The sequence below is a fragment of the Cervus elaphus genome, chromosome 5, assembly GCF_910594005.1.
Source record: "Cervus elaphus chromosome 5, mCerEla1.1, whole genome shotgun sequence".
NCBI classification, from domain to species: Eukaryota; Metazoa; Chordata; class Mammalia; order Artiodactyla; family Cervidae; genus Cervus; species Cervus elaphus.
In genome coordinates, this window is record NC_057819.1 from 95,422,707 (window position 1) to 95,450,317 (window position 27,611).

Here is a 27,611-nt window from a genome sequence, read left to right on the forward strand (position 1 = left end):
TGGAACAGCATGTCCTCCAGGAAGTCTTCCCTAACTACTCCCGGTGATTGTCTCCATTATCTTTCTGTTTTGTAATTATCTATTCATCTGTTTGACTTTGGTTTTTCCCATTGACTATGAACTCTGGGGGCATGAGCCATGCGTTATTCAGCTTGCTATAACCAGCTCTTGATACAGAAGTAAGTACAAAGTAGATGCATAATATGAGTTTGTTGAATGAAAACATAAAAAAAATAAAACATAAATAAATGAAGAGGTGAAAGGTGTCAGCTTCTAGGAATAAAGGACTCAAAGCTGGGAGAATGCTGTAATGCTGATAATAACGACCCTTTACTGAGGGTCAAAAATTTACTAGGTGCTTTACATACTGTGTCATTTAATCCCTACAATAACCCTGGAAGATAGCCACATGCCCATTTTCCAGATGAAAAAACAAGCTTTAAGTAACATTTCCAAACAAGTATGTCAGAACTGAGATTTGAATCCAGGTCTAATTTGAATGAAATTCTGGGTTTTTTCTCTTTGTTTGTTTTCTGTGGTTTTTTTTTTTTTGGCTGTGTCTTGTGGCTTTAAAGATTTTAGTCCCCCTGTCAGGGATTGAACCTGGGCCAGGGCAATTGTAAGCACCAAGTCCCAACCACTGGACCACCAGGGAATTCCCTGGGTTTGGGGTTTTTTTTCCAGTCTTTTTGTCAGGAGTGTTAAAGACCCCACGTTAGCACTGCTGGCAGATCGTAAACAAATTATTATACCTAAAATAAACTACAAGGATATGTTACTCAACACCGGGAATATAGCCAGTATTTTATAATTATAATTTAAAAATTGTGAGTCATTATAGTGTACACGTGTAACATAAAACATTGTACATCAACTATACTTCAATTAAAAAATCATAAAACCACTGGAAAAAAAAAACCACTGAAGTACTAAAAAAAAATGTAAAAGATTATTTTACTGACTTTAAGGTAAAAAAGGCTTTTCCATCTTTCCATTACACATGACATTAAACCCAGAAGTGAAAAAGAAAAAGACTTGTCTAAATTTAAATTTTTAATTTCTGTAGGGAAAAGGAGAAAGAAACTATAAACAGCATTAGAAGACCAATCACAAACTGGGCAAAGAATTAATATCGTTGATATAAAGTCACTTATAAATCAATGAGAAAAAGATGAACATCTCAACTGAAAATTGGGGAAAGAATATAACCAAATCATCTATAGGAAAAAATGCTAATAACTGATAAAGATATGAAAAGAAGTTTGGTCTTAGAATAATCATAGAGATTCACTCTTAAAAAGTTTTTCTAATGTGGGACATTTTTAAAGTCTTTATTGGAGAAGGAAATGGCAACCCACTCCAGTATCCTTGCCTAGAGAATCCTCTGGACAGAGGAACCTGGTGGGCTATAGTCCACAGGGTCGCAAAGAGTCGGGCATGACTTAGTGATTAAACAACAATTGAATCTGTTACAGTATTGCTTCTGTTTTGTGTTTTGGCCCCAAAGCATGTGGGATCTTAGCTCCCTGAGCAAGGATCAGACCCACACGCCCTGCCTTGGAAGGTGAAATTTCAACCACTGGACCACCAGGCAAGTCCCAGAAATTCACATTTTAATGATACTATTTTTTTCATTTTTTTAGTGATTCCATTATATATATGTTTTTGTTTTTTGGGTTTTTTTGGGTTTTTTTTGAGTCATGGAGCAAAGCATGTGGGATCTTAGTTCCTTAACCAAGGATCAAACCCATGCCCCATGCAGTAGAAGCATGGAGCCCTAACCACTAGGCAGCCAGGAAGCTCCATATATGTATATATGGAGTTACATATATTTCATTGTGGTTTATTACAGTTATATCTTTCTCACTGTAGTTTATTACAAGATATTGAATATAGTTCCCTGTGCTGCATAGTAGGTCGTTTATTACCTATGAATATTTTATATATGTTAATTCCATACTCCTAATTTATTCCTCCCTCCCTCTCCTTTGATAACCATAATTTTGTTTTTTTTATGTCTGTGAGTCTATTTCTGTTTAGTAGATAAGTTCATTTGTATCATTTTTTTTAGATTCTGCATGTAAAGTGATCTCATATATTTGTCTTTGACTTACTTAGTATGATAATTTCTAGGTCCATCCATGTTGCTGCAAATGGCAATACTTCATTCTTTCTTATGGCTGAGTAATATTTCATTGTATGTGTAGACATATCTTTATCCATTCATCTGTTGATGGATACTTATGTTACTTCCATGCCCTGGATATTGTAAATAGTGCTGCTATGAACATTGGCTGCATGAATGATAATGTTTTTTATAGCATTCATATCAAAATATCTTTTTTTTCATATCAAAATATCATTTTTTTTAGTTAAAAAACTCAACTTTTATGTGGGGAATTCCCTGATGGTTCAGTGGTTAGGACTTTGTGCTTTCACGGCTGAGGGCCCAGGTTCAGTCTCTGGTTAGGGAACTAACCCACAAGCTGCATGGCATGGCCAAAAAAAAAAAAAAAAAAAAAAAAACCTCCTAAAACAAAACACTTATCTGTACAAAGAGTTTGACTTTATAAGAAGCTTTAACATGTTATTGCTTTAGAGGTTTTTTTGTGTGCTAAAATAATAACTATACCACCTTTAACCTATCAGATTGGGTGTGGGGAAACAGATACCAATATAATTTATGAGAACACAAAGCCATTCAGCTCTTTTGGGGGGACCATTTGGAGTAAATACTCAAATGTTTAATATTCTTACCCCCTAACCCAGCAATTCCAGTTCTAGGAATCTCTTCTACAGAAAAACTAGCACTAATGCAAAAAGAAATGTAGACAGATTTGGCTACTGCATCATTTATTGGATCAAAAAAATTAGAAACAACCCACATCCCCATAGGTAGGGGATGGCTTAAATAACCTGTGTTATTTCCCCATGATGGAATCTCATTTTTTATAAAAAGAGGTAGTTTTATATTAACTAACATCAAAAGATAGCCAGGATATATTGTTAAGTAAAATAGCAAATTGCAGAATGAGATGCTCTTTTGTTTTTATGTGCACAGAAAAATATCTGAAAGGCAGCATCTAAACTGTTCATGAGCTTCTCTACACACTGGGACAGAGGGTTTGAGCTTTATTTCCTATCTGGGTAATGCAAATACGTGAGGAAAGAATTCCGGACTAGACCAACAGGCATTCCATGAAAATTAAGTCTGGCCCCTCCCTCATCCTGCAGAATCCCTTGGGGAGAAGGGAAATCTGATTTTTACTCTAGACATGTTTATAATGTTAGTACCTTTTACTTATTTTTAAACTTTTATTTTTGGCTATGCTAGATCTTCATTGCTGCACAGGCTTTTCTCTAATGGTGCCGAGTAGGGGCTTCTCTCTAGTTGCTGTGCGCAGGCTCCTCATTGCGGTGGCTTCTCTCATTGTGGAGCACAGGCTCTAGGGCACGTGAGCTTCAGTAGTTGTGGCGACCGGGCTTCCTTGGTCTGCAGCATGTGGCATCTTCCCAGATCAGTGACTGAACTCGTGTCTCCTGCCTTTGCAGGCAGATTCTTTACCACTGAGCCACTAGGGGAAGCCCAGTACTTTTTTTTTTTTTTTTTTTTACTAGGCAAAGAATTTTATTTATCTTTGTCTCAAACTTTATTCTTAGGCTTCTTCAGCTTCATTAGCTGCAAAGAATGAATTGTATATAAGCAAAAACTGAAAAGAGCTGCAGTGTCCAGGGGCTTAGGCTTAAAAATATTAGAGATCTAGATTTTATCAGATCCATAAACAAAATTTTAAAAAGCAGTCATAATATAAAATAGCAGCTCCCAGTAACTTCTTCAAGATTTATCTTCTTCAGAAGTTAACTCAATTCAGTTTGCTTCATTCTTGGAAGCCTCATCAAAATTCTCCACAAGATCTGGAACTTCATCATCATCCTCCTCTCCAGTGGCAAGTGGTGCTTTCCCATCCACTGATTGTTTGGGCAGAGCTTCAGCCAGTCTCCTTAAACTGGTCAGACTGTCGGCACCAAGCTGGTTTAAGATGCTGGGGAGCATTTCTGTCAGTTGCTTTGTCTCAGCGTGGCCTGTAATGGTGAAAGTGTTTGCTGCCAGAGATGCCTGAACTTTAGGGTTGTTAAAGTGGATCACTGTTCCTTGATTTGTGAACATATTCACCTCTTCAATACCAGAGATATTGTTTACCCCTAACTTCTTTAAAGAGAACTGAAGTTTTTTGTCATCTGCTGTGGCTGTTCTATGAACCACCTTCTTTCTGCGAGCAGTTCCTTTCCCACCAATGCGCACTTGTGCCTGCAGTTTGGCGAGTTTCTCCTGGTTCATGATAGTTTCTTTCATCTTGTTGGAGCGGAAATGGGGCCGCGCGGGGGACTAGGGTTGGCGCTCAGGTGGTCTCGGGCAGACCAGCTGAGGTTGGGCGCACACACGCGGGGACGCAAGATGGCAGCTAGAGCAGCCCAGTACTTTTTAACAAACAACATTGCTTGTTATAATACTAAAAATTCAACCTAGTGAGAAAAGTGAAAAAGAATGTCCACTGTAGGAAATTTGCAAATTATGTCTAAATTTAAGAAAATATCTGCCGCACTGTCATCTCCTGGAGAAAAATGCCATTTGATGTCTTCCTCTCAAATGTTTTTTACGCACATCCATCTTTTTTATTTCTTTAAAAAATATTTATTGATTCGGTTATGTCGGGTCTTAGTAGCAGCACATGGAGTCCAGAGTGGGCAGGCTTCAGTAGCTGCTGCACTCAGGCTGTCTAGTTGCGATCCGTGGGTTTAGTTGCTCTGCAGTATGTGGGATCTCATAGGTCTCTGACCAGGAATGGAACCCAAGTCCCCTGCATTGCAAGGTGGATTCTTAACCGCTGGACCACCAGGGAAGTCCCCCTCACATCTTTTTTTTCTTTTTTAAGTCTATAAAAAAGTCACAAAATAAATGGAAGTCACAAAATGGAAGAATTCTAAACATGTATTCTGAGGCCAAAAGGAATGAAATTTGTAAAAAGGAAACATGATTTACATGTAGCAGGATAGCATGAACAAGCTCCCATATTCTTACACAACCTGATTTATTTGGTTGGTTAGGAACCTTTCATAAGGAATATCTCTTTAATCTTTTATCATCAGTTAGGTTGTTTCCCATTTCAGAAAAATGTTTTGCAAATGAAGGAAAGAAGAGACGGGCTAAACAGAGCCCAGGACAACAGAGAAAAAGTCCCTGCAGTCATCTCTTCCCCCTTCCTGACCCCATCCAGTGGGGTCTCTGCCCAGGCCTTCCAGACCCACTCCCAGAGCTCGGCTAGGACCCAGAGCCAACTGGCCTCCAGCACTGACATTTCCTGGTGAAAGCGAAAGGGGGCATGTCTTTCTGGCCCTGGGATCTTTTCCCAGCACAAAACACAATCTGATGGGGGCAATCTGAGGCCCAAGCCCCATCCACAGTCTTACCACTCACAAAACTCAAGATCCTCAGGGTTCCGGTGGCCCAGAAATGGGTACAACATTTTCATACTGGGGCTCCTCCTGCCCTTCCTCGTCAGCCACCTTCTGGGGATCCTGTACTAGGGGACCATCCTCAGGGGCCAGCTCCTGGCCACCCCCTGAGCTCTTGATGCCACCCCCCAGGCCCCTGGCCCCTTCCTCTGACCCAGTCCCTGCAGACTGCAAGGTCCCAGTCAGTTCCTCCTTCATGGCTGAGCTGGGGCTCTGATTGGCAGAGCCAGAGTCCAGCCTGGGGCTGCCCTTGTTCCGACTCAGGGCCCGACGTGGAGGCTTGGGGATGGCACTCTTGACCTTGGGTTCTGCCTGGCCTTTCTGGAAGCTACCAAAACGGCGGAGGACAGATCGGACGGGGCCCTCAGGTCCCCGGGGTGTCCCTGCCAACATGTAGATCGTGGTGACCGAGCCTGAGCTTTCCTGGACGCTGCCCTCGATGGCTTCCACACGCTCAGCTACTGTCCGGCCACCAAGTGGGAGCCGGCGGCGACCAACAGCTGAATCCCTGGGGCTGGCAGTACCAGGAGGGACCCCATCTGTTTCCACTTGTGGGCCTGTGGACTCCTCAGTCTCCTGGCTTTCGGGACCTGGCTGGGTCCCCCGGGAGAGCCTCTTGGGCTTTCGGAGCGGGCTGGAGAGCTCCCCGGAGCCTCGGCGACTCTGCGGTGCAAACTTGGTACCTTCAGCAAAGGAGACTGATGGCCGCTTGGCCCTAGCGAGGCTGGAAGTGCGCGGGATGGCAAACGGCGTGGAGGCGTCCTCGGGCGGAGGGAAGGGACCTCCAGCCAGGCTGGCCTCTGAGGATTCCGCTGGGGCCACAGGGACCATCCCTGGCAGAGGAGACAGAAGTGCTTGACCGAAGCTGGGCTGGGCTCCCCAGTCCATCTTACTTACCCAGCTCAGCATCTTTTGGGGAGGCTCCCAAGATGGAGCAAGGGAGAGGGTGAGGATGCAGAGAGCCAGGGCAAAGGGCTATTCAGGCAGAGACTACCGCTGGTACCCTCCATTCTCACTGTTCTCCCCAACTTTGTGATAATGCCACACTCCAACCACGCTAACACTCTTTCAGCGCCACATGGCCATGTCCTTCTTACTTACTGCCCTTTGTGTACACCGTCCCCTCTTCCTGGAATGTTATTCCCATCTCTCCCTGTCCCTGGGCTAACTCCTACTGATTCTGCCAGATTCAACTCCGATACCACAAACACCTAGACATCGTCTCTGACCCCTGTCACCCCTGACGTGCTGGATTACGAGCACCTACTCGCATGTCCCCCGTGAAAGCACGTATCACTCTGTCCTACCACCCACTGTCTCGTAGACTATAAGCTTGGGGAGGGCAGGCATCTCTCTTGTTCTTGACTGCATCCCACAACCAAGAACCATGACGGGCAGAGTGGGTGCCTGCTACACGTCTGCTGAAGGAATAAAGAAGAGGGTGTGATGAGCAGGCTGGCTCAGGGGGTGGGGGGGCTGTTTGGGGGCTACCTTCTTGGGGTGGCACGCAATAGGCAGGACCCTCGTCCTCTTCTCCAGACTCGGAATCGGAAGAAAAGGAGTCGTCCGAAGCCCAGCCGGCGGAGGGCGGCTCGATGAAGCTGTGGTTGAAGGGGATCTCCGGGTCATGGTGCGAGACTGCGGGGGAGGGGCTCTAGGTCAAGTGTTGCGCCCAAGGGGACACCTTGTCCTGGCGACCCCTGACCCTCAGCACCCACTTACCTGTCACCCAGGGAAGCTTGTGGCTGCCTAGGGTACCGCAGGGCAGCGCAGAGCCCAGGCTGGAGGTCAGGGCCCCCCAGACCTGCAGCTTCATCCTGGACATGGCGGTCCCATCTCTCACTGGCCTGAGGGCAAGGGCATGGGAGAGCGGTCAGTGTGGGAGAGCCCTGACTGGGGCGGGAGAAAAGGGCCAGGACCATCCTGATTCCACGGTTCATGGGACAAAGTGACCATGTCTACTTCAGTGACTCTCTCTGACTACAGAGTAAAATCCAAACTGAGATCTGGAGATATATATATATACACATATATAAAATATTGACTTCGAGATCCAAGCCTGACACAGAGGGCAGCGTGGCTCCAGATCACGAGGTGGGCAATCTGGCTCTGATTTAGCCTCTCTGGGCCTCAACTTCCTCATCTGTAGAATGGGGACAACAACTCCTATCTATCAGAGCTTTTTTTCAGGACCCAGCATAGCACCAGCTACACAGAGGGCTGCCCCCAAATTCAGCGATGTGTGATTATCATCCTCATTGAGCCCCAGCTCACCGATCTTTCTGGAAGTGACACCACCTCCGGGAATCCCACCCTTGTCCTCACCCCCAAGCTGGAAGCAACTGCTTCACTCATTGCCATTCCTCAGACAGACTGTGCACACGTCCTGGTTATTGAGTGAGGGGCTTCTCCTTGTCCCCGAGATCTAGGTCCCCAGGGTAGGGCCTCCTAGGTCTGCTGCTCTGACGATGCCCCCACAGACAAGAGTGATATGCTCAAGGGGTAGTGAGTGAACTAACAGCACACCAGATAAAACAGAGTCCAGAAAACTGGGCACGGGCTTCATGCGGGCCAGCGACTATCAGGGTCACCTTGGGTCTGTGTCCTCCTGGGAATTAAGAAGGTAAATCCCCTGCCACCAAGTGCCTTGCTCAAAACCTCCATCCACACTGCTCTGAGCTTCCAAGGGGCCGAGAAGTATGAAGACATTTCATAAAGGAACAAAGCTCTTGTGCAAAGAGTGTTCCCCGCAGCAGCCCCCAAGCCTCAATCCCTTCTCACCTCTCCTTTTCTTGGAAAACCACGCCCTCTGCTGAACCCTTGCACAGGCTTTCACGGCATTCTCCCTTCGGAGGCCTGGTCTCTTTGCCTCCCTGCCCAGAGCTACCCTGCTGCTGCTTCTGCCTTCTGCCAGCCTGGTGCCTGCTCCCCCACACCCTCCACCCCCAGAAGCATCTGAGGAGGGCAGGTGGCTGACCTGGTGTCTCAAGGCCACGGCCATGGCCAGCTACTTCATTACCTCTGACCTATGCATGTGACAAGGCCAGCCTAGCTCCATCCCAGAAAGGAAACGATAGATACCACCTTGCTTCCACCCACGGCCTGAGCTGTAGGGTTGGGAAGACAGGGGCCTGTGTTCACCTGTCCTTGGGGTCCAGCCGGGCAGCCCAGCAGCAGCAGGCACAGCAGGAGATGGCCAGGAGGAGCAGCAGCAGAGGTACGAGGATGCCCGCAATGAGGGCGGCGTCCTGACTATGAGATCCTAGGGAGGGCGGGTGACGGACACATATTCGGGGCCTTCTTGTCTCCCACACATCATGTCTCATCTCTAGCTCTACATTGCCTTCTCCCCAGAATCTCCCACCTGTGGGGCCCTCCCCCTCTTCTGAGAGATGTAGACTCAGCTCAGCTTGGAGGCCCCCTCCTCCAGGCAGCCTCCCTACTGGTCTGTCCCTTCCTGATGGTCCCCAGCCTGTTCCACAAACTCTTGCCCCAATTCTCAGGCCTGATGAGACACCCCAGTATCCAGCCCTGTGTACCCATCTCCTGGGTGCTAGCCTGTTTTCTCAGGGGACCAGGGCTTTGTTATGTCTTTGGGGGGGCCCCAAAGCACCCATACAGATTTCAGGTAGAGAGAGCATCTCTGAAGTGGGCTTAGCCTTTCTAGCAAGTAAGGAAGCCCCAGAGCCTGTGTCAAGGGCCATTCTTTCATGACTTCCCTGGCAGACCAGTGGTTAAGACTCCAAGCTTCCACTGCATGGGGTGTGGGTTCGATCCCTGGTCAGGGAACTAAGATGCCACTTATTATGCAGTACAGCCAAAAAAAAAAAAAGGCCACCCTTCCCCCAGCTACTTCATCCTATACTCTTTGTTCCAGCTTACCCAGCTGGCAGGCCCCAGAGACAGGGTCGCAGTTTCCCTCTGGACATTCGCAGGGAACAGAGCAGTTGTTTCCATGGAAGCCAGATGGACATGAAGTGTTGCAGCTTTGGGGGGACAGGAGAGATAAGTGGGAGGGTGGCTGAGAAGGCATGGAGGTGGGCAGGGGAAGGTAGATTTCTGGGCACTGGTCCCTCCCCCCTGCCACACAGACTTCCCCTGAAGGATGCTCAGCCAGACTCCTCTGACCTCTGAGCCACATTCTAAACACCCCACCCCTGGCAGTGTTTACAAGAATCCCTTAGCCCCTAAGCCCATCTTCCAGGGAGACCATCCACAAACTGCCCCCTGGCTCCCAGGCCCCCAGGGTGAAAGCCTCAGACAGGGTCCACTTTTCAAGATCTTCATTCCTTGTCCACTTGGCGCTATCGTTGAAATAAGCAAGATGCCAGTGGAATCCAGAGACACTTCCTCAGAGTTTGGAGGTCTGAGCAAGGCCCGCTCCACCCTAACTCTCTGGGCCTTGGTCCTCTCCTCTGTAAAATGAAATCTCTTCCAGTTAATACTCTCTTCTGTCCCACAGGTGGGAGAACCTGACATTGGCGACACTGACATTTCCAGGTGGCACAGTGGTAAAGAATCTGCCTGCCAAGGCAGGAGGTGCAGGAGATGCAGGTTAGATCCCTGGGTTGGGAAGATCCCTTGGAGACGGAAATCGCAACCTGCTCCAGTGTTCTTGCCTGGGAAATCCATGTTCTTGCCATGGACAGAGGGGTCTGGCAGGCTACATACAGTCCACTGGGTCGCAAAGAGTCAGACACGACTGAGCTGGTTCTACTTCTACCTCTGAGCCCCCTTTGGAAGATGCAGACCCCACAACCAGAGGAATAACTTCCTAGTTAATGAGGATGCTGGGTGGGTGGGGGAGAAGCCCAGGCGGGGAAGTTTAGGGAGCAGACTGCACAGAGGCCTGACCTAGGCCCCTCCTCCTCCCCCCGTCCTCACCTGGGCCCCCAGTAGCCGACGGTGCAGACACACTCCCCTGTCACAGCATCACAGGCCCCCTGGACACAGGTGGGGCAGGTAGAGCTGCAACCCTCCCCAAAGGTGCCAATCAGGCAGGGGTCTTCGCACCTGAGGTGAGGGGAGACTCAGAATGGAGAGCGAGGCAGGCCTGACCCCCGCCCCCAAATGGGCTCCACCCATCTTCCCCCCATACTTCTAGATTCAGAGACCCCAGCATCTACTCATCCAGCAGTGAAGCTCAGGTGCAAACAGGGCCTTGAATCTGAGGTCAGACCCAATAGGTGACAGACTATAGATCCCTGGAGGGAGGTAAGAGTGGGAAGCCTGAGTAGTGGGGGGGCCTGCCCAGGGCCCCATCATCACCCATTTCTCCTGCCTTGGTTTTCACCCAGAGGTGGGCCCCATGGGGTATGCTTGGGAGAGGGAGCAGCTGGGACAAGCATCTAGAAGGAAGGGATGCCCCACCCTGAGCAGGCTGGCTCCTCACCTGGGCCCCCGCCAGCCAGGCTCACAGCGCTGACAGTGCCCGGTGTCTGGCTGACAGGCCTCCCCAAGCCGGCAGCGGGGGCACTGCTGCCTGCAGTTCTCGCCAAAGGCGCCAGGAGGGCAGGGCTGGTGGCACTGGGTCCCGTTCCAGCCCGGCTCGCAGGCCTCGCAGTTGCCTGTGTCTGCAGAGCATGGTTTATTCTGCTTGCAGTGGCCACAGCTGGGAAGAGAAGGAGTCCAGGGAGCCCTGAGAGGCGGACGGATGTCGCATCCACCCAGGCCTCCCGGGTCTAGAGCGCATCTTGGTTCCAGCAGGGCCATTCTGGCAGATTTGAGCCTCAGTTTCCCCATGTTGTACAACAAAGAGGTTGGACAGACCATCTCTGCGGCTCTAGTAGGATTCCAGCCCTTTCCTAACCGCCCCCCATTCTGAGCCCCATCCTTCCCTGGATCCCAGGGTCCCCAGGAGTTCCCAGCCCAGCCAGGGAAACCAAGTTACCACCCCTACCTCTGCCTCCCTTCTGCCCAGGGTTTCCTCCCTTCCCCTTTCCCCTTCCTCCCTTCTACCCTTGCCACCTCAGAGGTCTGGCATGAACAGGCCTCCGTAGTTTAGCTCCTATCCCATTTAATGCGTTATAAAAATGCATCAAGTGCGTGTTTTCACCACTAGCATTTTATCTTTAGATTTTTTCAGGTTTACTGAGTTATCATTGACATACAGCACTATTATGAATTCAAAGTGTGCAGCATAATGACATATATATACTGTGAAATGATTACCAAGTCTAGTTAACACCCATCATCTCATATTGATACCAAAAAATAAAAAGTTTTTTTTTCCCTTGTGACAGGAACTCTTAGGATCTACTCTTTTAACAACTTTTCCAGTAAGGCTTATCTTATCTTAATATCGCCTTCATCCTTATTTGAACTTTCTCCCTCCAGAGACTTAATTATCTGGGATCACTCACTTGGATCAGACTCGTTAGTGGGAGAAGAGGAGTTCATAAAACCAATTTAACAGATCCTGACTAAAACTTAAAAAGAGAGAACAGAAAACATTTGGGTGTATATATATGCGTATGTGCGTGTGCTGTCAGCTTAACTTTTTACTTCAGTTAATATATAGCCCATCATATACATGTATGATATATATGTATATCATATGTATTAATAAAGAAATAAATGGACCATAAAGAAAGCTGAGAGCCTAAGAATTGATGCTTCTGAATTGTGGTGTTGGAGAAGACTCTTTTTTTTTTTTTTTGGAGAAGACTCTTGAGAGTCCCTCAATCCTAAAGGAAATCAGTCCTGAATATTCATTGGAAGGACTGAGGCTGAGGCTGAAGCTCCAAGACTTTATCCACCTGATGCGAAGAACTGACTCATCGGAAAAGACCCTGATTCTGGGGAAGATTGAAGGCAGGAGGAGAAGGGGATGACAGAGGATGAGATGGTTGGATGGCATCACCGAGTTGATGGACATGAGTTTGAACAAGCTCTGAGAGGTGATGATGGACAGGGAGGCCTGGCATGCTGCAGTCCATGGGGTCCCAAAGAGTCGAACACGACTGAGCACTGAATTGAACTGAATACATATATGATAGAATGTAAAACGTTTCTTAAAGTGGGTGGACCTGGTCAAAGTTTGAAAGCCCCTGAGAGGCAGAGACCCTGCAATAGCCTTTTTGCCATGTGATTCCTTGTGTTTCTTTCGTCTTGTTTCTACGGCTTGCTAGGAGTATTTTGTTTAACAGTAACCAGATGAAAGTGGTGGGCGAGGCTGGACTCAGGGGCGTCGAGGGTCTCTTTGCCCCCTTTCACCCCACCCTTGTCTGTTTCTGCGCAACCTTCTTCCAGCGGCCCCCACCTCCCCCACTTGCCCTCTCATTCTCTCCTCCTCCTTCGCACGCCCTCCTCCCTCCCTTCTCACCCGCACCCCCGTCGCCCGGCTCACCTGTCGCGGCACTGGAGCCCGTACCGGCCGGCGGGGCAGGGCAGCTCGCAGCGCACGCCGCGGAAGCCGGGCGGGCAGGCGCACTGGCCGGAGGCGGCGCTGCAGCGGCCGCGCACGCACTCGCACGGCTGCCGGCACTCGGGGCCCCACCAGCCTGGCCGGCAGGCGCAGCGGCCCGACTCCTGCGCGCACGGCGAGCCGTGGCAGGCGCAGCGGAAGCTGCAGCGGCGGCCCCACCAGCCCGGCTCGCACAGACAGGAGCCGGTGGCCTGATCGCACCGCGCCGCCGCGGGGTTGCACTGGCATGGGCGGCGGCACGTGGACGACCACCAGCCGGGCTCGCAGCGGCACGCGCCGGTCTGGGGGTTGCAGCGGCCGTGGGGACCGCAGGTGCACGGGAACTCGCAACGGTCGCCCCAGCGGTCGGGTTGGCAGTGGCACACCCCGGTGGCCGGTTCGCACTGGCCGTGCGGGTGGCAGCTGCAGACCTCCCTGCAGTCGGGGCCCCAGTACTGGCCCGGGCAGCCTGTGGCAGGGCAGGGGGGTGACAGAAGAGGGTCAGCGGGCTCGGGGTTGGGCACGGATGCTCGCCGCGCGCCCCCTTGTGTGCCAGGAGGGACCCTGGGACAAGGAAGTGTGTGTGGGGGGAGCCGGCCCACCCTCCAAGAGCCGGGACGGCCTGTCCTCTGGGGCACAGCTCACTTCCTGCCCCCGGCTCTGAACCACAAGGCTCCTTAGCACTGGCCCAGCCTCCCACTTCCACATTCCAGAACACACTTAAGAGTGGGAAAGGGCCTGTCCAGAGCCACACCGAAGTGGGTGGGCCTGCATTCGGGCCCCTCCTCCCTCTCCTTGGGTTCCCCCCCACCCCCAACTGTGTCTGTCCAGGCCTGGAGGCTGCCCTTGGGGTTGTGGAAGAAGCCACACCCCCCAGCGCCTCCTCTCAACCCCGACCCCTGGCGGCTGGCTGCCCTCTGGCTAAACTGGCCACCAACCACTTTGCCAAGTCCCTCTTTGTGTCAGAGAAGGTGGACACTCCAGTCACCCTCCAGACTGGCATAAGGTGTATGAGACTAAGAGCGCATTCATTTTGCAGTTAACCGGGATCTCCAGCGTCTTTCAGGAAGTTGAAAGGGAAGATGAACAGCCCAGAACTGAACCTGTGGGAGGACTTTGAAGATGGGGTAGAAACCAGATGACTCAGGGGATCCCCGGGAGTGCGTCACTTCCTGTCTCCAGACCTCAGTTTCCTCAGCAAAGCTTGGAAGGACTCTGGCCCTGCTCTTGTAAGATTTCTTTGCTACCTGCTTCTCTTCCCCTCTCCCCCAGTCCTGCCCGGCGCCTTCATCCTTCAGGAGACACTCAGGACTCACGGGAGTTGCACTGGGCGCCGAAGAATCCAGGTTTGCATCGACAGAGGCCTGGTTTCACACATACCTCGTCTTCCCGGCAGGCGTCCAGCCCCTCGCAGATGGCTGAAAAACACCCCACCCAGGTTGGAAGGACAGGGGTGCGGCCAGGGGACGCTCAGTCCCTCTCACTGGCTCCTGCTGCCCCTGCCTCCCTCAAGAGCTGTTTCCTTGGGGCCGGGGGGGTTTGGGTCACAGGAGGCACCCTGGCACAAGGACTCAGGAGGGCAAATAGACCCCAGGGTGGGTAGGAAGGAAGGGTCACTGGGCTCTGTCCTCCTTTCTCCTCCAGTGGCGGGTGGGATAGGGTGGGTGGGACCATCCTGGCTACTCACGGATGGTGCATTCTCGATCTTTCTGCCTCCAGCCTGGGCAGCACTGGAGCTCAGCAGAGGGGCTGTGGGGCAGAGAGGGGTCAGCCGGGGGGCAGCCTGGCCCTGCAGCTGGATCACTGTCGCTGGCCTCAGCCCCATCTGGTGGGCCTGGCCAAGGGTCACAGCCCCACGTCTGCAAACCCTTTCCACTCTGTCCCTGGCCATCCTACCGCCCTCCAGGCTGTCCCCGGACCCCTCTGGCTTTGGCCCCTCTTTCCTCCTGTCCTCCTCCCTCCTCGTCAGACGCCCACAAGACCCACCTGCTGGCATTGCAGACGTGCCGCCCCCCGGCGTCCAGCTCAGACCCCGGGGCCCCCAGAGCCCTGAGCAGCAGCAGAGGGAACAGCAGCCCCGGCCCCATGGCGGCCAGTGCAGCGGGAGGGCTTGGGTCAGTCTGGCCCCCACAGCTCCCAACCCCCTTCCTGCTTCCTCCCCAGGCTTTTCCTGAGGAAACCAGGCTAGAGGGGCGGGCTGCCACGAGGCACCTCCCTGAGGCGCTGAGGCGCAGACACCAGAATACTGAAAGGAAAGGGAAGGCCAATGGGCTCAGTGGAGGCTTCCGGGCAGGTCTGAATCCGGAGGGGGCAGGAAGGTGAGGCTCTAAGTCCTGGGTCCCGGACAGGCGAGTGGGTAAGTCACGGAAATCCATTAGGTCACATTCCCCGAGGAAAGTCGGAGAGGGGAGAAGCACCCCTCCCCCCCACCAGTGACAACCAAGGGGGCCGTCCTGGCAGAGCTGGGCAGGGGCAGATCCCTGACAGACAGATGTGGAGCCATTTCTGGTATCACGGGCAGTTGCTTTATTCCAATAGCTCAGGCCATCTGTACAAACACCTGGGAGGGGGGAAGTCAGCTCTCCGTGTCACGGATGGGGAAACAAACTCAGAGAAGCAGCACTTTTATCTGGCCCCCGAGGCTTGGCACAGAGGTATAGGAAGGACAGCATATTAAAAAACAGAGACATTACTTTGCCAACAAAGGTCCATCTAGTCAAAGATATGGTTTTTCCAGTAGTCATATATGGATGTGAGAGTTGGACTATAAAGAACTGATGCTTTTTGGAGAAGGAAATGGCAACCCACTCCAGTATTCTTGCCTGGAAAAGTCCATGGACAGAGGAGCCTGGCGGGCTGCAGTCCATGGGGTTACATGCCTGAGCATGTGTGCACGAGGGTGGAGGGAGATGGGTTGGTAGCAATAAAGTGGTAGAACTGAAAAAAAAAAAAAAAGAATTGATGCTTTTGAACTGTGGTGTTAGAGAAGACTCTTGAGAGTCTGTTGGACTGCAAGGAGATCCAACCAGTCCATCCTAACGGAAATCAGTCCTGAATATTCATTGGAAGGACCGAGGCTGAAGCTGAAACTCCAATACTTTGGCCACCTGATGGGAAGAACTGACTCAGTGGAAAAGACCCTGATGCTGGGAAAGATTGAAGGCAGGAGGAGAAGAGGACAACAGAGGATGAGATGGTTGGATGGCATCACCAACTCCATGGACATGAGTTTGAGTAAACTCCTGGATGGACAGGGAGGCCTGGTGTGCTGTAGTCCATGGGGTCGCAAAGAGTCGGACACCACTGAGCAACTGAGCCGAACTGATAGGAAGGAAAGTAGGCTGAGCTCCCATCAGACCCCGGCTCAGACCAGGATTAGAGAAGAGCCTGGGAAGGGCAGGGAAGGAGGAAGCCCAGTCCTCATTTGAGGTCACACATCCAACCATAGACAGATTCCAAAGTCAGGCCTCTGGGGCAGCTGAGACCCCAGACAAAGATGTTCACTGAGAGCACAGCAGGACCCATCAGGAGTTGGGGGCTGTTGGGCTGCCCACCGGCTCCAGGTGGGGTGGCTGCGGGGTCTCCTCTCCTCCCTGTAGCTGGCTGGGAGCCACACTGCTGGTCTCAGTCCCAGGGGCCTCTGCTTCACCCCGATACCACTGGCCAAAGCTGGGGGGAGAGCCAAGAGGTGCTTTGAGCCTGGCTGCCAGGGAGGTCAAGGACAGGGGCTGAGGGTGGCAGGGAGAGCTGTCAAAAGGGGCCCCAGAGCAAGAAAGGGCAGCATGAGGCAGGGGGCGGTAAGGGGCCACCAGAGGAGCAGGAGGGGATGGGCATGCTACTCGCTTGGGGCAGCAGGAGGGAAGGTGGGCCCCTCCACCCCCACCCCGACCACATTCGTCCTTCCTCTTCCCTCAACATACAAACTCCGTATTCTGGACTCAGGGGCTGGGGGTTCAGAATGGTCTCCCTTATCGCTGGAGAGCAGGAGCCATGAGCCATCCTCATCGTCACTGAGGCAGAGAAGAGAGAAGAGAGGAGAGGAGAAGTGAGGGTCCTTCATCAAGGCCCTGAGGGCCAAGGGGAGTCCACTGTGTTCAGTCTTCCATGTAGCCCCGAGGAGCAGGAAGGGGAGGACAGAGCGACTTTGGGGCCCCCACAGCTGGAGTGAGGGAAACTGAATCACTTTGCTGTACGCCTGAAACCATCACACAACACTGTTAAACCACTATACGCCAACATAAAAAGTTAAGGAAAGCTGGAGAGAAGTAAAATCTGGGGAGACAGAGGACATCTTGAGGCTTTTATTTTCTAGCCAGATACATAGCAGGCCGCGGACAGGGCCTGTAGCTACAGCCTTACCTTTACCTGTCTGAGAATAAACATGCAGCCAAGACAAGAAACCAAAGAAAGTGAAAACCGACTGTGGAGAAGCAGAGTCAGGATGTGTAGCGAGCAGGGCAGGTGGGAGCACCTGTGATCCAGGGAGAAGGCGGTGGGCTGAGGACGGCAGGCTTGGGGGGGTGACCAGGCCAGGTTAGCAGGTTCCAGAGGTGGCTAAGCTAGGTGACAAGCACAGTCTGAGGCAGTGGGTTCAGAAGGTGACCAGGCTCGGTGGGAACGGAGGCCGGGCCTTACCTGCTCTCAGCTTCCTCTGGAGTCCCTAACATTTTGGCCTTGATCTTCTTCCGCTGCTTCTTGACAGCTACCTTCATGGCTTCAAGCAGAAGCCCAGGGACCCGGTGGTCTGTGAGCAGCTCCCTACAGAGGAGGAGGAAGGGCAGAGACAAAGCAGTGGGGATGCTAAGAATAGGTCTCGACCCAAGTACTGTGCATGTTGTTGCCCCTTTTGGGAACACTCTGCATTGCCGCCCTAAGCTCAGGTGTCACCTCTCCTCGGAGTTCTTCCTTGACAGCCACTGCTGCTGACCCTCAGCACTGGCCCTCCCCTGTGTGGAAGAAGATCCGGGAGGGCAGGGACTATATGACTCACGTCCTCCAGTGCCCAGCACGGTGGGTGGCACATGACACCCTGGACATATCAACCACTCAAAGAATGAGGCGGGTGAACCGAAGCCAGGGAACAGGTGCACCTGGCGCCCCCGCCTCCGGGCCCTGCCCGGCGCCCTCACCGCTGGAAGTAGGCCAGCTCCTCCTTCAGCAGGAATACGTTGGCTTTGAGCTCATTCCGCTCCTGAAGGATCTGCTGAACCTCCTCTCGACTGAAGCCGCACTGCCCTGCCTTGGCGGGGAGCCCTGGCGGCGGCGGGGCATCCGCCTGTGGAAGGACAGGCTTGGTCAGGGGGCTCCTCGGTTGGACAGCGATGCGAGAGGACTGGCAGGGAGACTTGGGAGGCCAGGGCGCTACCATGGGTGCCAGGCCGGGGCTCTGGCTGAGAGTAGGGGCGGAGGCCGGCTGGCGGCGCACACTCGTAACCACCTTCCAGCTAGCCTGTTGGCCCTGCTACCTACAGCAGAACTTTCCCGAGTGCCCACCGAGAGCCGGACTGGTCCCTCATCGGGCACTCACCGGGTCCTCGGGGGTCCCCGGGGCTCTTGTGCCCGCGGCCTCCCGCTCGGACTCCCGCCTCTGCTCGCACCCGGGCCCCGCGGCCTGGCCCTGCACCGGCTCCGGAGGCGGCTCCACGGCCGCTTCGCGCCGCTGCTCTCTTTGGCTCTCGCGGTCCCGCGCAGCGCGCAGCTGGGTTTGTACCGCGGCCAACTTCTGCCGCAACTCCGCATTCACCAGCAGGAGGCGCTGCAGCTGCTCCTGCAACTGTGGGCGGAGCCAAGGGGCTGGTGGGCGGGGCGCCCGAGGGCCGGCAGGGCCCCGCGCCCCGCACGTCGCCCCGCCCCGCCCTCACCGCCTCGGTCTCCTGGCTTCGCTGCAGCAGGTCGCGGTTGTACGCCCGGAGTTCGTCCCTCTGGCGGTCGGTCACCTCTTTGAGCTGCCGCAGCAGAGCGTGCTCCTCTGAGGAAGGGGAGTTCTCAACAGCGGGCCCGCAGGGGGAAGCGCTGAGCCGCCCCGACCACGGAGCCCCGCAGGCCGGCACTCACCCTGTGGTCTAGAGCGCAGCTCTCTGCGGAGGCGCTCGTTCTCCTCTCGTAGCCGCCGCAGCTCGAGTTCTGCCTGCTGCGCGGATACCTGCAGCTGGGGAGGTGACGCTGTTAAGGTCAGCCCCCGCTGGCCCGGCGGGCGGCTGGGGAAGGGCGCCGTGACTCACCGAGTCTGGGGCGGGCCCCACGGCCGCCTTTTCCAGGAGCTCCAGAGCCTGCACCACCAGCGGCACGAGCCCGGCCGCCGCCTCCGGCCCGAAGCGGCGCGCCAGCTCCTGCAGCTCAGCGCCCAGGGCCCCCGCTAGGTGGTACACGAGCTCCGCTGCCGTCCCCGACCCCGCGGCCACCCGAGACCCCCAGCCATGCGCCCCAGGCACCGCCCTTCTGGGCTCCATGTCCGCCATAGGCGACCAGGGGTGCGACACCCTCCTCCCTCAACTGGGGCAGGAAAAAGCCAATCAGTCCCGGCCCAGGAAGCAGCTTAGGACAGTCGAGGGCGGGGTAGAAGCGACAAGGGAGGAGCGATTCAGGGAAAAGGCTGGAAGAGACTCAGGGCTCTGGACCCTGTCCTGTTAAAGCCCCCAAGGTCACAGGAAGTAGGACATTCCGGCCAGGCGTCCAGGAGCTGAGGCCCAGGTCTGTAAGTGGTCACTTTTGTCAAGCCCTCCCCAGTGTCCACACCAGGCTCCACCCCTGTGTCTAGAGTCATGGGGCCTGACTTGGCTGCCAGCTCTCCGCCAAGAGGTGAATGGTAGGAGGGCTGTCACTGACCTCAGCCAGTGGCAGCCAGCTGTCCAGCCACGTGCCTGTTTCCAGGACAGGCTGAGAGTGACACAAAGCTTAAGGGGCTAAGCTGGGCTCTACAGCTACCGAGAACAAGCCAGGAGCTTCTACACTCAAGAGAGTGACTGCTCCAAGAGATGCTGAAAAGCGGTGAGGGTTTACAAGTATCTGGGGGAAAACTGGCGAATGTGGTCACAGCAGCAGGGGTGTGAAAACCCAACTCCCCTTCAGCTCACTGAGCTTAGAGGATATTTATGCCCACAGCTCCGAACAGGGGGCCTCAGGGCTCAGTCCAGCAGCTTGCTGTGAACATGTCCAGCCTCTGCCATCCCTACACCCAGAATCTGAGCTCAGGGGAAAAGAAGCTTCAAAACCTCCTATTTATACAAAATTTATTATTATACTTTTTCACAATTACAAGTCACCAGGAGGTCAACAACATCACAAGCACAAAAGAGAGGAAAAAAGGGCCAAGCTGCTGAATGTCACCAGCTTGTCTGTGGGGTCAAAGGCTCTTAGCCCTGACCAGAGGCTGGAGCAGGAGATGAGGAGACGACTACGCATAGAGGTCCTCTCGGTCCGCAGAGTAGACCTCGCCCTCCTGCAGGAGAGCGAAGTTAAGGAAGTGGGAGGGCCGGTGCACCTCGTGGTAGAACTCTTTGGGGTTTGCCAGCTGCAGCTCGTACTTCATGTTGGGATCATGCCGGACACCTTGGAGTAGAAGGAAGAGGCCAGCGTTGACAAGGTCCACCTGCCTCACCCAGCCTGGGCCCCTAGGCCATCTCTAAACCAGAATCTGGGCCCAAGTGCTAAGGGTGGTGGCCTAACCTCATCCCCACTTTCCTGTGCACCCCTGCCCCCACCGCACACCCTGGCCCACATACCCATGAAGTTGTAGTTCCACGAGGACTGGGCAGGGACCATAAAGAAGCCAAGGAAGCGATCCGACAGTAGCATCTGGACCCTCTCATAGTGCGAGGGTAGGTAGCCCTTGGGGTTGTTGCCCTTATCTGTGTTCTGGCGGCCCCATTCATAGCCACTGGGAGTCAGCTTGTAGGCTGTCAGGGTGCAGGAGCCTGGCGTGAAGCTGGAAGAGGAATGAGGACAGAGTCAGAGCTAAGGCCACCATTCTGGGCCCTGGCCTGCAATGCCTCCCGTCACCCTTCCTCCCAAGGGGGCTCAAGCCCACCTGCAGGTGATGATAATGGTCTTCTCGCCATCCCAAGATGGGTTGTCAGCCATGATCTTGGCATGGGTGGTGACATCCTGGGGTGACAGCTGGGGAGACTCGTTGGGCTGAGTGTGGATCCAACCTAAAGGTTCCATCTCCTACAGGAATAGCGAAGGAAAGCTATTTAGGGCCCAGGAATCCCACCCATGAGAGTAAAACCTCTGCCTTCCCTTCACCACATAGACAGCAGGAAGCCGCAGCCCTCCCACTTCCTCCACTAACCTTGAGGTACTCGTGCTGGGGCAGCTGGCCAGGCAGGTGCACCGTCTGGTGCGTGCCCCACTGTGGCACCATCACGATGCAGCGGATCTCCTTCACCTGGGGGTTGTCTGGTGGGCTCACCCCATACAGGTATCCTGCAATCTGGAGACAAGGGGATCAGGAACCAAAGAGATTCTTAGTACCAGCTTTGTGCTTAATTCCCTTCTCCAGGACAAGGACAGAGTTCCTCAAAATGTGGCCAGAATCTCCTGCATTAAAAAAGCCTGGGGGTGCTTATTCAAAATGTTAAACACGGACCTCATCTCAGACTTAATCACATCAGAATCTTGAGTGGGGTCCAGGAATCGGCACTCCTCACACATTCCCCAGTTGATTATTTAAGTATTTAAGTACAGTATCCATAAACAAATGAGCACACAAGCACACAGCTCAGGCATTCAACAAGTTGTACATGTCTGTAAATCCACAGCACTGTTTCTACCACCGGTTTCTCTTTGAAACTACCTTGAAACTCTTTGCTCAATCTTTTAGTTATCTTTTATTTCTTCCTGTTTTTGTCTTTTGTGGTACTCTTTGTCACACACAAGTTAATCATTTTGATGATGCTTTTGTGCTGTGTATCTTATTTAAGATTATTCCATCACTAAGACAATAAATATTTTCTTCTAATACTATACTAGAGTTTAGTATTTTATATCCAGATTTTTATTCCACCTGGATTTTACTTCTGTAAGTGCTACAAAGTAGGGATCAAGTCTCCTTTTGCTGATTATTTCAATGTCATAAAACACAATCCCACAGATGAAGTGGAATCCTCAAATGATATACCTGATTTATTGTATACACATGAATCTGGTTCTGACTATATGATACTTTCTTCCAATAACTTCTAGGTCAATCACACATCATCCTCTCATTGCCACAGCTTTATAATGCTTTGGTATCTGGTAGGGGCCAAAAGCTTCCTCCCTGTTTTGGCTATCCTTATATATACTTTACTCATCCATGAATTTCAAAACATCACCTCCAGTTCCAGGAAATCTCAGGTGAGTTTTAGGCTCATAAATGCTTAGCACACACTGTGGCTTAGTTGGACAAACATACTCACCTGGGCCCGAAGGTCAGATATGCAGATAAACTTCTTAAGCACGTTCTTGGGAAGGATATAGGTGTACCCAGTCTCCTTGATGTCATCAGATGAAACATAGATGTGATTGGTCCTTAGGTGCAGGTTGGCGGCAGAGATGGCCCTAAAAACAGGCAGGGAATGTTGGCATTTCTCAACTCAAGCACCTCATGCAGCACCGACAGGCCTTCCCATCCCCACCCCTCTGCCCTGTGCACTACCTGACCCTCCATTCAGTCTTAGAGGAGAAAGTCTGGGTCTCATAGTTGCTGGTGGTAGAGGTGATGATTTCGTCACCATGCTTGTTGACAGTGCGAGTCTGGGTTGCAGTCAGCTGCGACTGTTCCTTGGTCTGCTTCTCAATCTCAGCGATCTGCTGCCGCTGCTGTGATGGTGCTGAGATCTCCATCCCCAGGATGATGTCCCGAATTTCTGACTGTGTCAGCGATGCCACATTCACACTGTGGGGACAGTGTGAGTCACACCACAATGATCCCTTCCCTTGGTCACTTATACCCCTAACTGCAAGTTTGTTAACTGGGTGAGAAACAGAGCCCATACGTACCCTGACCCCAGACAATCCTAAGTGATACTCATACAGCAAGTGTGAAGTGGAAATACACTAATATGGATCAGATTTGTCACATCCCAGGCTGACCCTATGCCTGTACACCTTTTGATCATGCTCAAACCAGATTTAGCATCCACACCTCCCACTCTACCTCAACAAAAAGTGCCCTGAAACTGGAAAAACTTTCAAAAACGAAAATGCTGGAACAAGTTCTCAGAGTTGACACGTCAGTCACCCTTACCAATGTCTGGAAATCTATGGACATTTTTGGTTGCAAAAATGACAGGGAAAGAGAAAGAAGGAAAGTGTGTGTGTGTTTTATTAGCTGTGCTACTGTGGGGTCTGGGATGTGAGAACTCCGTGTGTGTGTTGTGTTATGAGCTGTGGTACTGAGGGGTCTAGGATGTTAGAACTCTCTCTACTGACTATGTGGGTGTGCGTGCGTGCGTGCATATGTGTGTGTGTGTGTGTGTGTGATGAGCTGTGGTACTGAGGGGCATGGGATGTTAGAATTCCCTCTACTGCATGGACTGTGTGTGTGTCTGTGTGATAAGCTGTGGTACTGAGGGGTCTGGGATATTAGAACTCCCTGGACTGCATGGACAGTAAAGAAACACCCTGCTCAAAATGCCAACAGTGCCTCTGCTAAGGAACAGTGCCCAAGAGTCAGCTTGAGCCCTGAGACATGGACACTTCCTACACCATCAGAAGACACCACCTATAGGCATCTCCATGACAATTTCTTGAGAATCGTCTTGGCTTAAAATGTTTCGAAAATCCCAGAAAGTATATACTGAGCCACCTATTTCACCCCTTGCAGCTCTCATCGGTAGCCCCCACCACCACTCACTTGTTTTTCTTGCCGTAGTCAGCCAAGATAAGGTCCTTGAGCTGCACCTCCACCTTGATCCACTCCTCATCAGTCAGAGTGGGCCAGATGTGGTGCGGTTCTGTGATCGTAGTCTTGTCTGGCTTCAGGATCACCTTTGCGCGGTCGTTATTCACGTGCAGGGCGCGCAGAATCAGGATGAGGCGGGAGAAGGCCTGGGGAGAGGTATGGTGGCAAGGGAGGTCAGCTACTGGACATTCTTCCCTCTCCGCCAGCCCATCCCTTTGGAGACTCACACACTAAGGTGTCCCCCTCACCGCAGGCAGGGGCACTGGCCCATCCACAGGTGGATGAGGTGAAAACAGCCCCCCAAGAGGCCTGTGGAGAAAGTTAAGGCACAGGACTTTCTTGTGACTCCAAACCCACTCCTCTCAGAGTGGCGCTCCTAGCAAGGTGGTTTCATACCGTGTAAGATGAGATAGTCTTGAGCCAGTCATCATAGAGGTTAAAGAGAACCATCTGCGGCTCAGTGGCTTTAAGGATGAGATCCCCAAACTTCTCCACCTTGAGGCAAGCCTGGAAGGGGAGCTGGAGCTCTGATCCTTTAATCACAATATTGGGGAAGTCCAGCAAGTGCACCTGAGACAAGATCAAGTCCAAGTTTAGAAACAGAGCCAGCAGGTCTCAGCCCTCTTTCCTTCTACCTCATTCACCACCTCACCTCCAGTGGATCCAGCATGCCTTTCCTAGTGACAATGATCTGCTTGGGCTGCTCCTCCACGGGCAGAGACCGGATCAGGGCAGCCACCTCCTCAGCTGTCTTCCATTTAGCCAACTAATAAACAAGAGAGGAGGACAGGGAAACTGAGTCTCCGCCCTCCTAGGTCAGCTAGAACAGAACATCCCAATCTTGAAACACTTACCCTATGTCTCTACTGCATGCTACTGTTAGGTACTCAAGAGCTATAGAAAACTGTCCAATTGTCTTGCCCCAAAGGATGTTTCAACCTAGCTGGCCAGACAAAACTCACACAAGCCTAGTGTTTGACTATACATACACTATGTCAGCAACAAAAGAAATTAAGGCTAAAGGTCACAAAAAGCTGCACAAAGAAAGAAGTCTTGAGGAACGAGTAAGACAGTGATTAACAGAGCTAAGAGAAGAGTTCATTCTAGCAAAGCCACAGAGGCGGAGATGTTCACCAGGGTTTGGGATACCAGGATCCTGGACTGACTGCCAGAGGGCACATGCTACAGAGGAAGAGAAACTGTGGCTGGACAAATGACAGCCTACCTAGATATTAAGGATCTAGAAAACCAAAGAGTTAACTTAGTAAGAAGTAAGGGGTTACCAAAGGCTTTGAGGTAGAGAAGAGATTTGGTGAAACCGACATTTTAAGAGTGTGTGTTCCCTTTAGAAAGATGATTTCCCATAGCCCTCTTCAAGATAGGTTAGAGACCAATTATTCTTGGACTTCCTACAAGAAGAACACTTCTCAAGTTAAGTAATTCAGGGGGGAAAGTGTAAATGAGATACCCTCAAATTAGCAAAAAGAGAAATAGGGAGATTCTCTCTCACACATCCACCCAATACCAAAGAATAAGAGGCAGCAAGGTTCTACAGCCTCTCTACCCTTTAACAGGCTCACCTGCCCCAAACGCTTCTGTCCAGCCCACACAGATGTGTGAATTATCTTGAGAAACAGCTGCCCTGTGCGTGGGTTGAAGATGAAGATGGCCCCATTGATGGGCTTGGTGGTCAAGTTTCCTTCAAAGGTCTAAAGAATGGTTACATCAGTTAGCACAGTCTAGACACAATCAGCCTGCCTTCCTTCCAGTATGCACACATTTGCCCAGTCACCCTCCCATAGGCATATACAAAGCCCCACACATCCACATGCGTCTGACTCTCACCTTATGGATAGTCACTCTGTAGACATTAGTGTCATCCACAAACCAAATAATCTGGTTGGAGAAGAGCTCACCGTAGTTCTGAGAGGACAGATAGGGCTCAGTGGGCTCAGATGAATAGAGCTGCAGCCCCTTACGGATCCGTTCACGTAACACATACAAGGCAGGATTTGCCTTCATGATCTTGGCCATGGCCTGCTGTATGAGAGGCTTGCTGCCGGGGAACCAGTTTCCATAGGCACTGTAAAGGGGGAAGAGGCAAGAGAGATTAAGACCAGATGAGAAGTCTCAGGAACAAGGCAAAATGCAACTACAGAGGAAGAAAAGACTGTTCGCCAGGCTGAGATGAAAGTGTCTGCTCATGTACACAGAGGCAAGGAAGAGTCAGTGACCCAGATGAGCAAACCAGCAAACCTCCACCTCACCTGGGCAAACCAAAAAGCACATGTATACTGAAGTATGGGGTGGAGGGAGGGACAAATTAGGAAGCTGATGATAACATATATACCCTACTGTACATAAAACAGATAAATAACAAGGACCTACTGTAATAACCTATATGGAATCTGAGTCTGAAAAAAGCTGACACAGGCACATGTATAACTAAGTCACCTTGCTGCGCGCCTGACATGAACACAGCACTGTCCATCGACTACAACAGAAAATAGAAATTAATTAATGGGGTGGGAGAGGGGTTCAAGAGGGAGGGGCCACATGATACACCCACGACCAATTCATGCTGATGATGGCAGAGACCAACACAATGCTGTGAAGCAATTACCCATCAACTAAAAATAACTTTTAAAAATTAAAACAAAGTATGGGGCTGATGAAAAACACATGTTTTTGAGCCTCAACTTACCTATGCAGGTTATATGCCAGGTCAATGGCAATGAGCACACCAGTGGGTGAAGGGTAGATACTCATGTTGTCTGTGGTGTAGTCCAAGAACTTGGCCCGGGCATAACGCTCAATGTCATGGGAATCATAGTCCCCCCAGCGCAACTGTATGTCAATCCAATACTTCTGAGTGGTGGTGCTATCCATCACATCCCTGAAAGTGGAGAGGGGTCAGAAGTCTAGGCTTCCAGGAAGACACTGGCACAACCAATATCCCCAGAAAATCAAGAACTCTCAATTGCTCCGTCTACATCTTAAAACCAACTCCTCCTCTATTCCAGATCAGCAAGATGCACCAGACAATCAGCAGACCTGGCTGAAAGTGTTGACAGAATCAGGGGGTAGCACTGGCTTCTAATTAGAAAGAAAGGCAGCCAGGGACAATTTCAAAAGTAGTGCTGCTAGAAAAACAGTAAAATGAAGGTTCCCAGATGCCCAGTGTTGGGTCAGAAGGCACTTACTTAGAGTCAGCCAGCAATGAGGGCCGGGAGACATTCCACTTATAGGATGCAAACAGCAGGATATCTGCACAGGAAGAATTCATCTTATAGGACTTTCGGGGGTGGATTGTCTCCTTCTGAACTGTCTCAATTTCCAGTGCATCCAGTTCCTGATCAAATACCTGGAGGCGAAGGTGGAAAGGTTATGACTGATTATGGAAGCCCGCTTGGAATGGGGGCTGACAGAACTGAAGATAATGGGGCAGCTGGGACCACAACAGAAGTCTCATCCTTGGAGCTAAGGGTGGATTTCCACACCCAAAAAAGCGAGCAAACTGGACTTTCTGTGGCATCCTTTCTCCTCAATTCGGGCGCACCTGACACAAGTCCATAACGATGCTCTCGTGGATCTTCTGCCACAGGTGAGCTCGGAAGATCTGGATGAGAGAGATCTTCAGCGTGGGGATCTTGCCATGCATAAAGATCCCAGTCAGGTCCAGCTGCACCTGAAAGCCCACGTACACCTGACGCGAGAAAGAGAGGGAGAGACTGAGACTCTGGTTCTCAAGACGTAGTTGAGGAGGGAGAAACCCCTGCTTTTAGCTTCCCATTCCCATGTCTACCA

The 27,611-nt window shown here is 51.8% G+C and overlaps 4 protein-coding genes across 7 annotated transcripts in view; all 4 read right to left on the minus strand.

Annotated features, from left to right (window-relative positions):
• Positions 1-3,626: 3,626 nt before the first annotated feature.
• On the minus strand, positions 3,627-4,488 carry LOC122694511 (transcription factor BTF3-like). The gene has a single exon (XM_043903346.1). The coding sequence runs from the start codon at positions 4,352-4,354 to the stop codon at positions 3,869-3,871; it is 486 nt and encodes a 161-aa protein (XP_043759281.1). The 5' UTR covers positions 4,355-4,488; the 3' UTR covers positions 3,627-3,868.
• A 189-nt stretch (positions 4,489-4,677) lies between these two features.
• On the minus strand, positions 4,678-15,708 carry SCARF1 (scavenger receptor class F member 1). Of its 3 annotated transcripts, none has more exons than XM_043903343.1 (11): positions 14,906-15,708; positions 14,607-14,668; positions 14,236-14,337; positions 12,863-13,388; positions 10,907-11,125; positions 10,399-10,527; positions 9,397-9,500; positions 8,656-8,776; positions 7,237-7,361; positions 7,006-7,152; positions 4,678-6,347 (listed from the first exon to the last, which is right to left on the minus strand). In XM_043903343.1, the coding sequence occupies exons 1-11, from the start codon at positions 15,292-15,294 to the stop codon at positions 5,491-5,493; spliced, it is 2,781 nt and encodes a 926-aa protein (XP_043759278.1). In that variant the 5' UTR covers positions 15,295-15,708; the 3' UTR covers positions 4,678-5,490. The 3 variants fall into 3 exon arrangements, with proteins under 3 accessions (XP_043759278.1, XP_043759279.1, XP_043759280.1); XM_043903345.1 differs by having other exon boundaries at positions 5,827-6,347; positions 7,006-7,115; XM_043903344.1 differs by lacking the exon at positions 14,607-14,668.
• A 403-nt stretch (positions 15,709-16,111) lies between these two features.
• Positions 16,112-19,648, minus strand: LOC122694513 (Rab interacting lysosomal protein). Its single transcript, XM_043903349.1, has 8 exons — positions 19,141-19,648; positions 18,974-19,067; positions 18,781-18,887; positions 18,447-18,692; positions 18,049-18,194; positions 17,555-17,677; positions 16,840-16,929; positions 16,112-16,588 (listed from the first exon to the last, which is right to left on the minus strand). The coding sequence occupies exons 1-8, from the start codon at positions 19,375-19,377 to the stop codon at positions 16,444-16,446; spliced, it is 1,188 nt and encodes a 395-aa protein (XP_043759284.1). The 5' UTR covers positions 19,378-19,648; the 3' UTR covers positions 16,112-16,443.
• Positions 19,649-20,131: 483 nt separating this feature from the next.
• The window catches only part of PRPF8 (pre-mRNA processing factor 8), a 32,536-nt gene continuing 25,056 nt past the window's right edge, over positions 20,132-27,611 (minus strand). For both annotated transcript variants that reach the window (XM_043903347.1, XM_043903348.1), the window contains exons 30-43: positions 27,364-27,510; positions 27,008-27,168; positions 26,509-26,700; positions 25,650-25,887; positions 25,385-25,513; positions 24,457-24,570; positions 24,201-24,374; positions 23,757-23,950; positions 22,557-22,796; positions 22,318-22,459; positions 21,210-21,350; positions 20,946-21,085; positions 20,641-20,843; positions 20,132-20,467 (exon numbers count right to left, since the gene is read on the minus strand). In XM_043903347.1, the coding sequence (XP_043759282.1) occupies positions 20,313-20,467; positions 20,641-20,843; positions 20,946-21,085; positions 21,210-21,350; positions 22,318-22,459; positions 22,557-22,796; positions 23,757-23,950; positions 24,201-24,374; positions 24,457-24,570; positions 25,385-25,513; positions 25,650-25,887; positions 26,509-26,700; positions 27,008-27,168; positions 27,364-27,510 (2,370 nt within the window). In that variant the 3' untranslated portion in view covers positions 20,132-20,312. The remainder of the gene's footprint in view (positions 20,468-20,640; positions 20,844-20,945; positions 21,086-21,209; positions 21,351-22,317; positions 22,460-22,556; positions 22,797-23,756; positions 23,951-24,200; positions 24,375-24,456; positions 24,571-25,384; positions 25,514-25,649; positions 25,888-26,508; positions 26,701-27,007; positions 27,169-27,363; positions 27,511-27,611) is intronic.

Excerpts from the sequence above, each read along its gene's own strand:
- LOC122694513 (XM_043903349.1), bottom strand. The coding sequence starts at position 19,377 with ATGGCGGACATGGAGCCCAGAAGGGCGGTGCCTGGGGCGCATGGCTGG. Across the intron at positions 19,068-19,140 it reads TGGGGCCCGCCCCAGACTCG|CTGCAGGTATCCGCGCAGCA; the intron begins GTGAGTCACGGC and ends TCACCTCCCCAG. Across the intron at positions 18,888-18,973 it reads GCTGCGCTCTAGACCACAGG|AGGAGCACGCTCTGCTGCGG; the intron begins GTGAGTGCCGGC and ends CCCCTTCCTCAG.
- SCARF1 (XM_043903343.1), bottom strand. The coding sequence starts at position 15,294 with ATGGATTTCCGTGACTTACCCACTCGCCTGTCCGGGACCCAGGACTTA. Across the intron at positions 10,528-10,906 it reads CCTGGCTGGCGGGGGCCCAG|GTGCGAAGACCCCTGCCTGA; the intron begins GTGAGGAGCCAG and ends CCCTCACCTCAG. Across the intron at positions 7,153-7,236 it reads CAAGCTTCCCTGGGTGACAG|TCTCGCACCATGACCCGGAG; the intron begins GTAAGTGGGTGC and ends CCTCCCCCGCAG.
- LOC122694511 (XM_043903346.1), bottom strand. The coding sequence starts at position 4,354 with ATGAAAGAAACTATCATGAACCAGGAGAAACTCGCCAAACTGCAGGCA.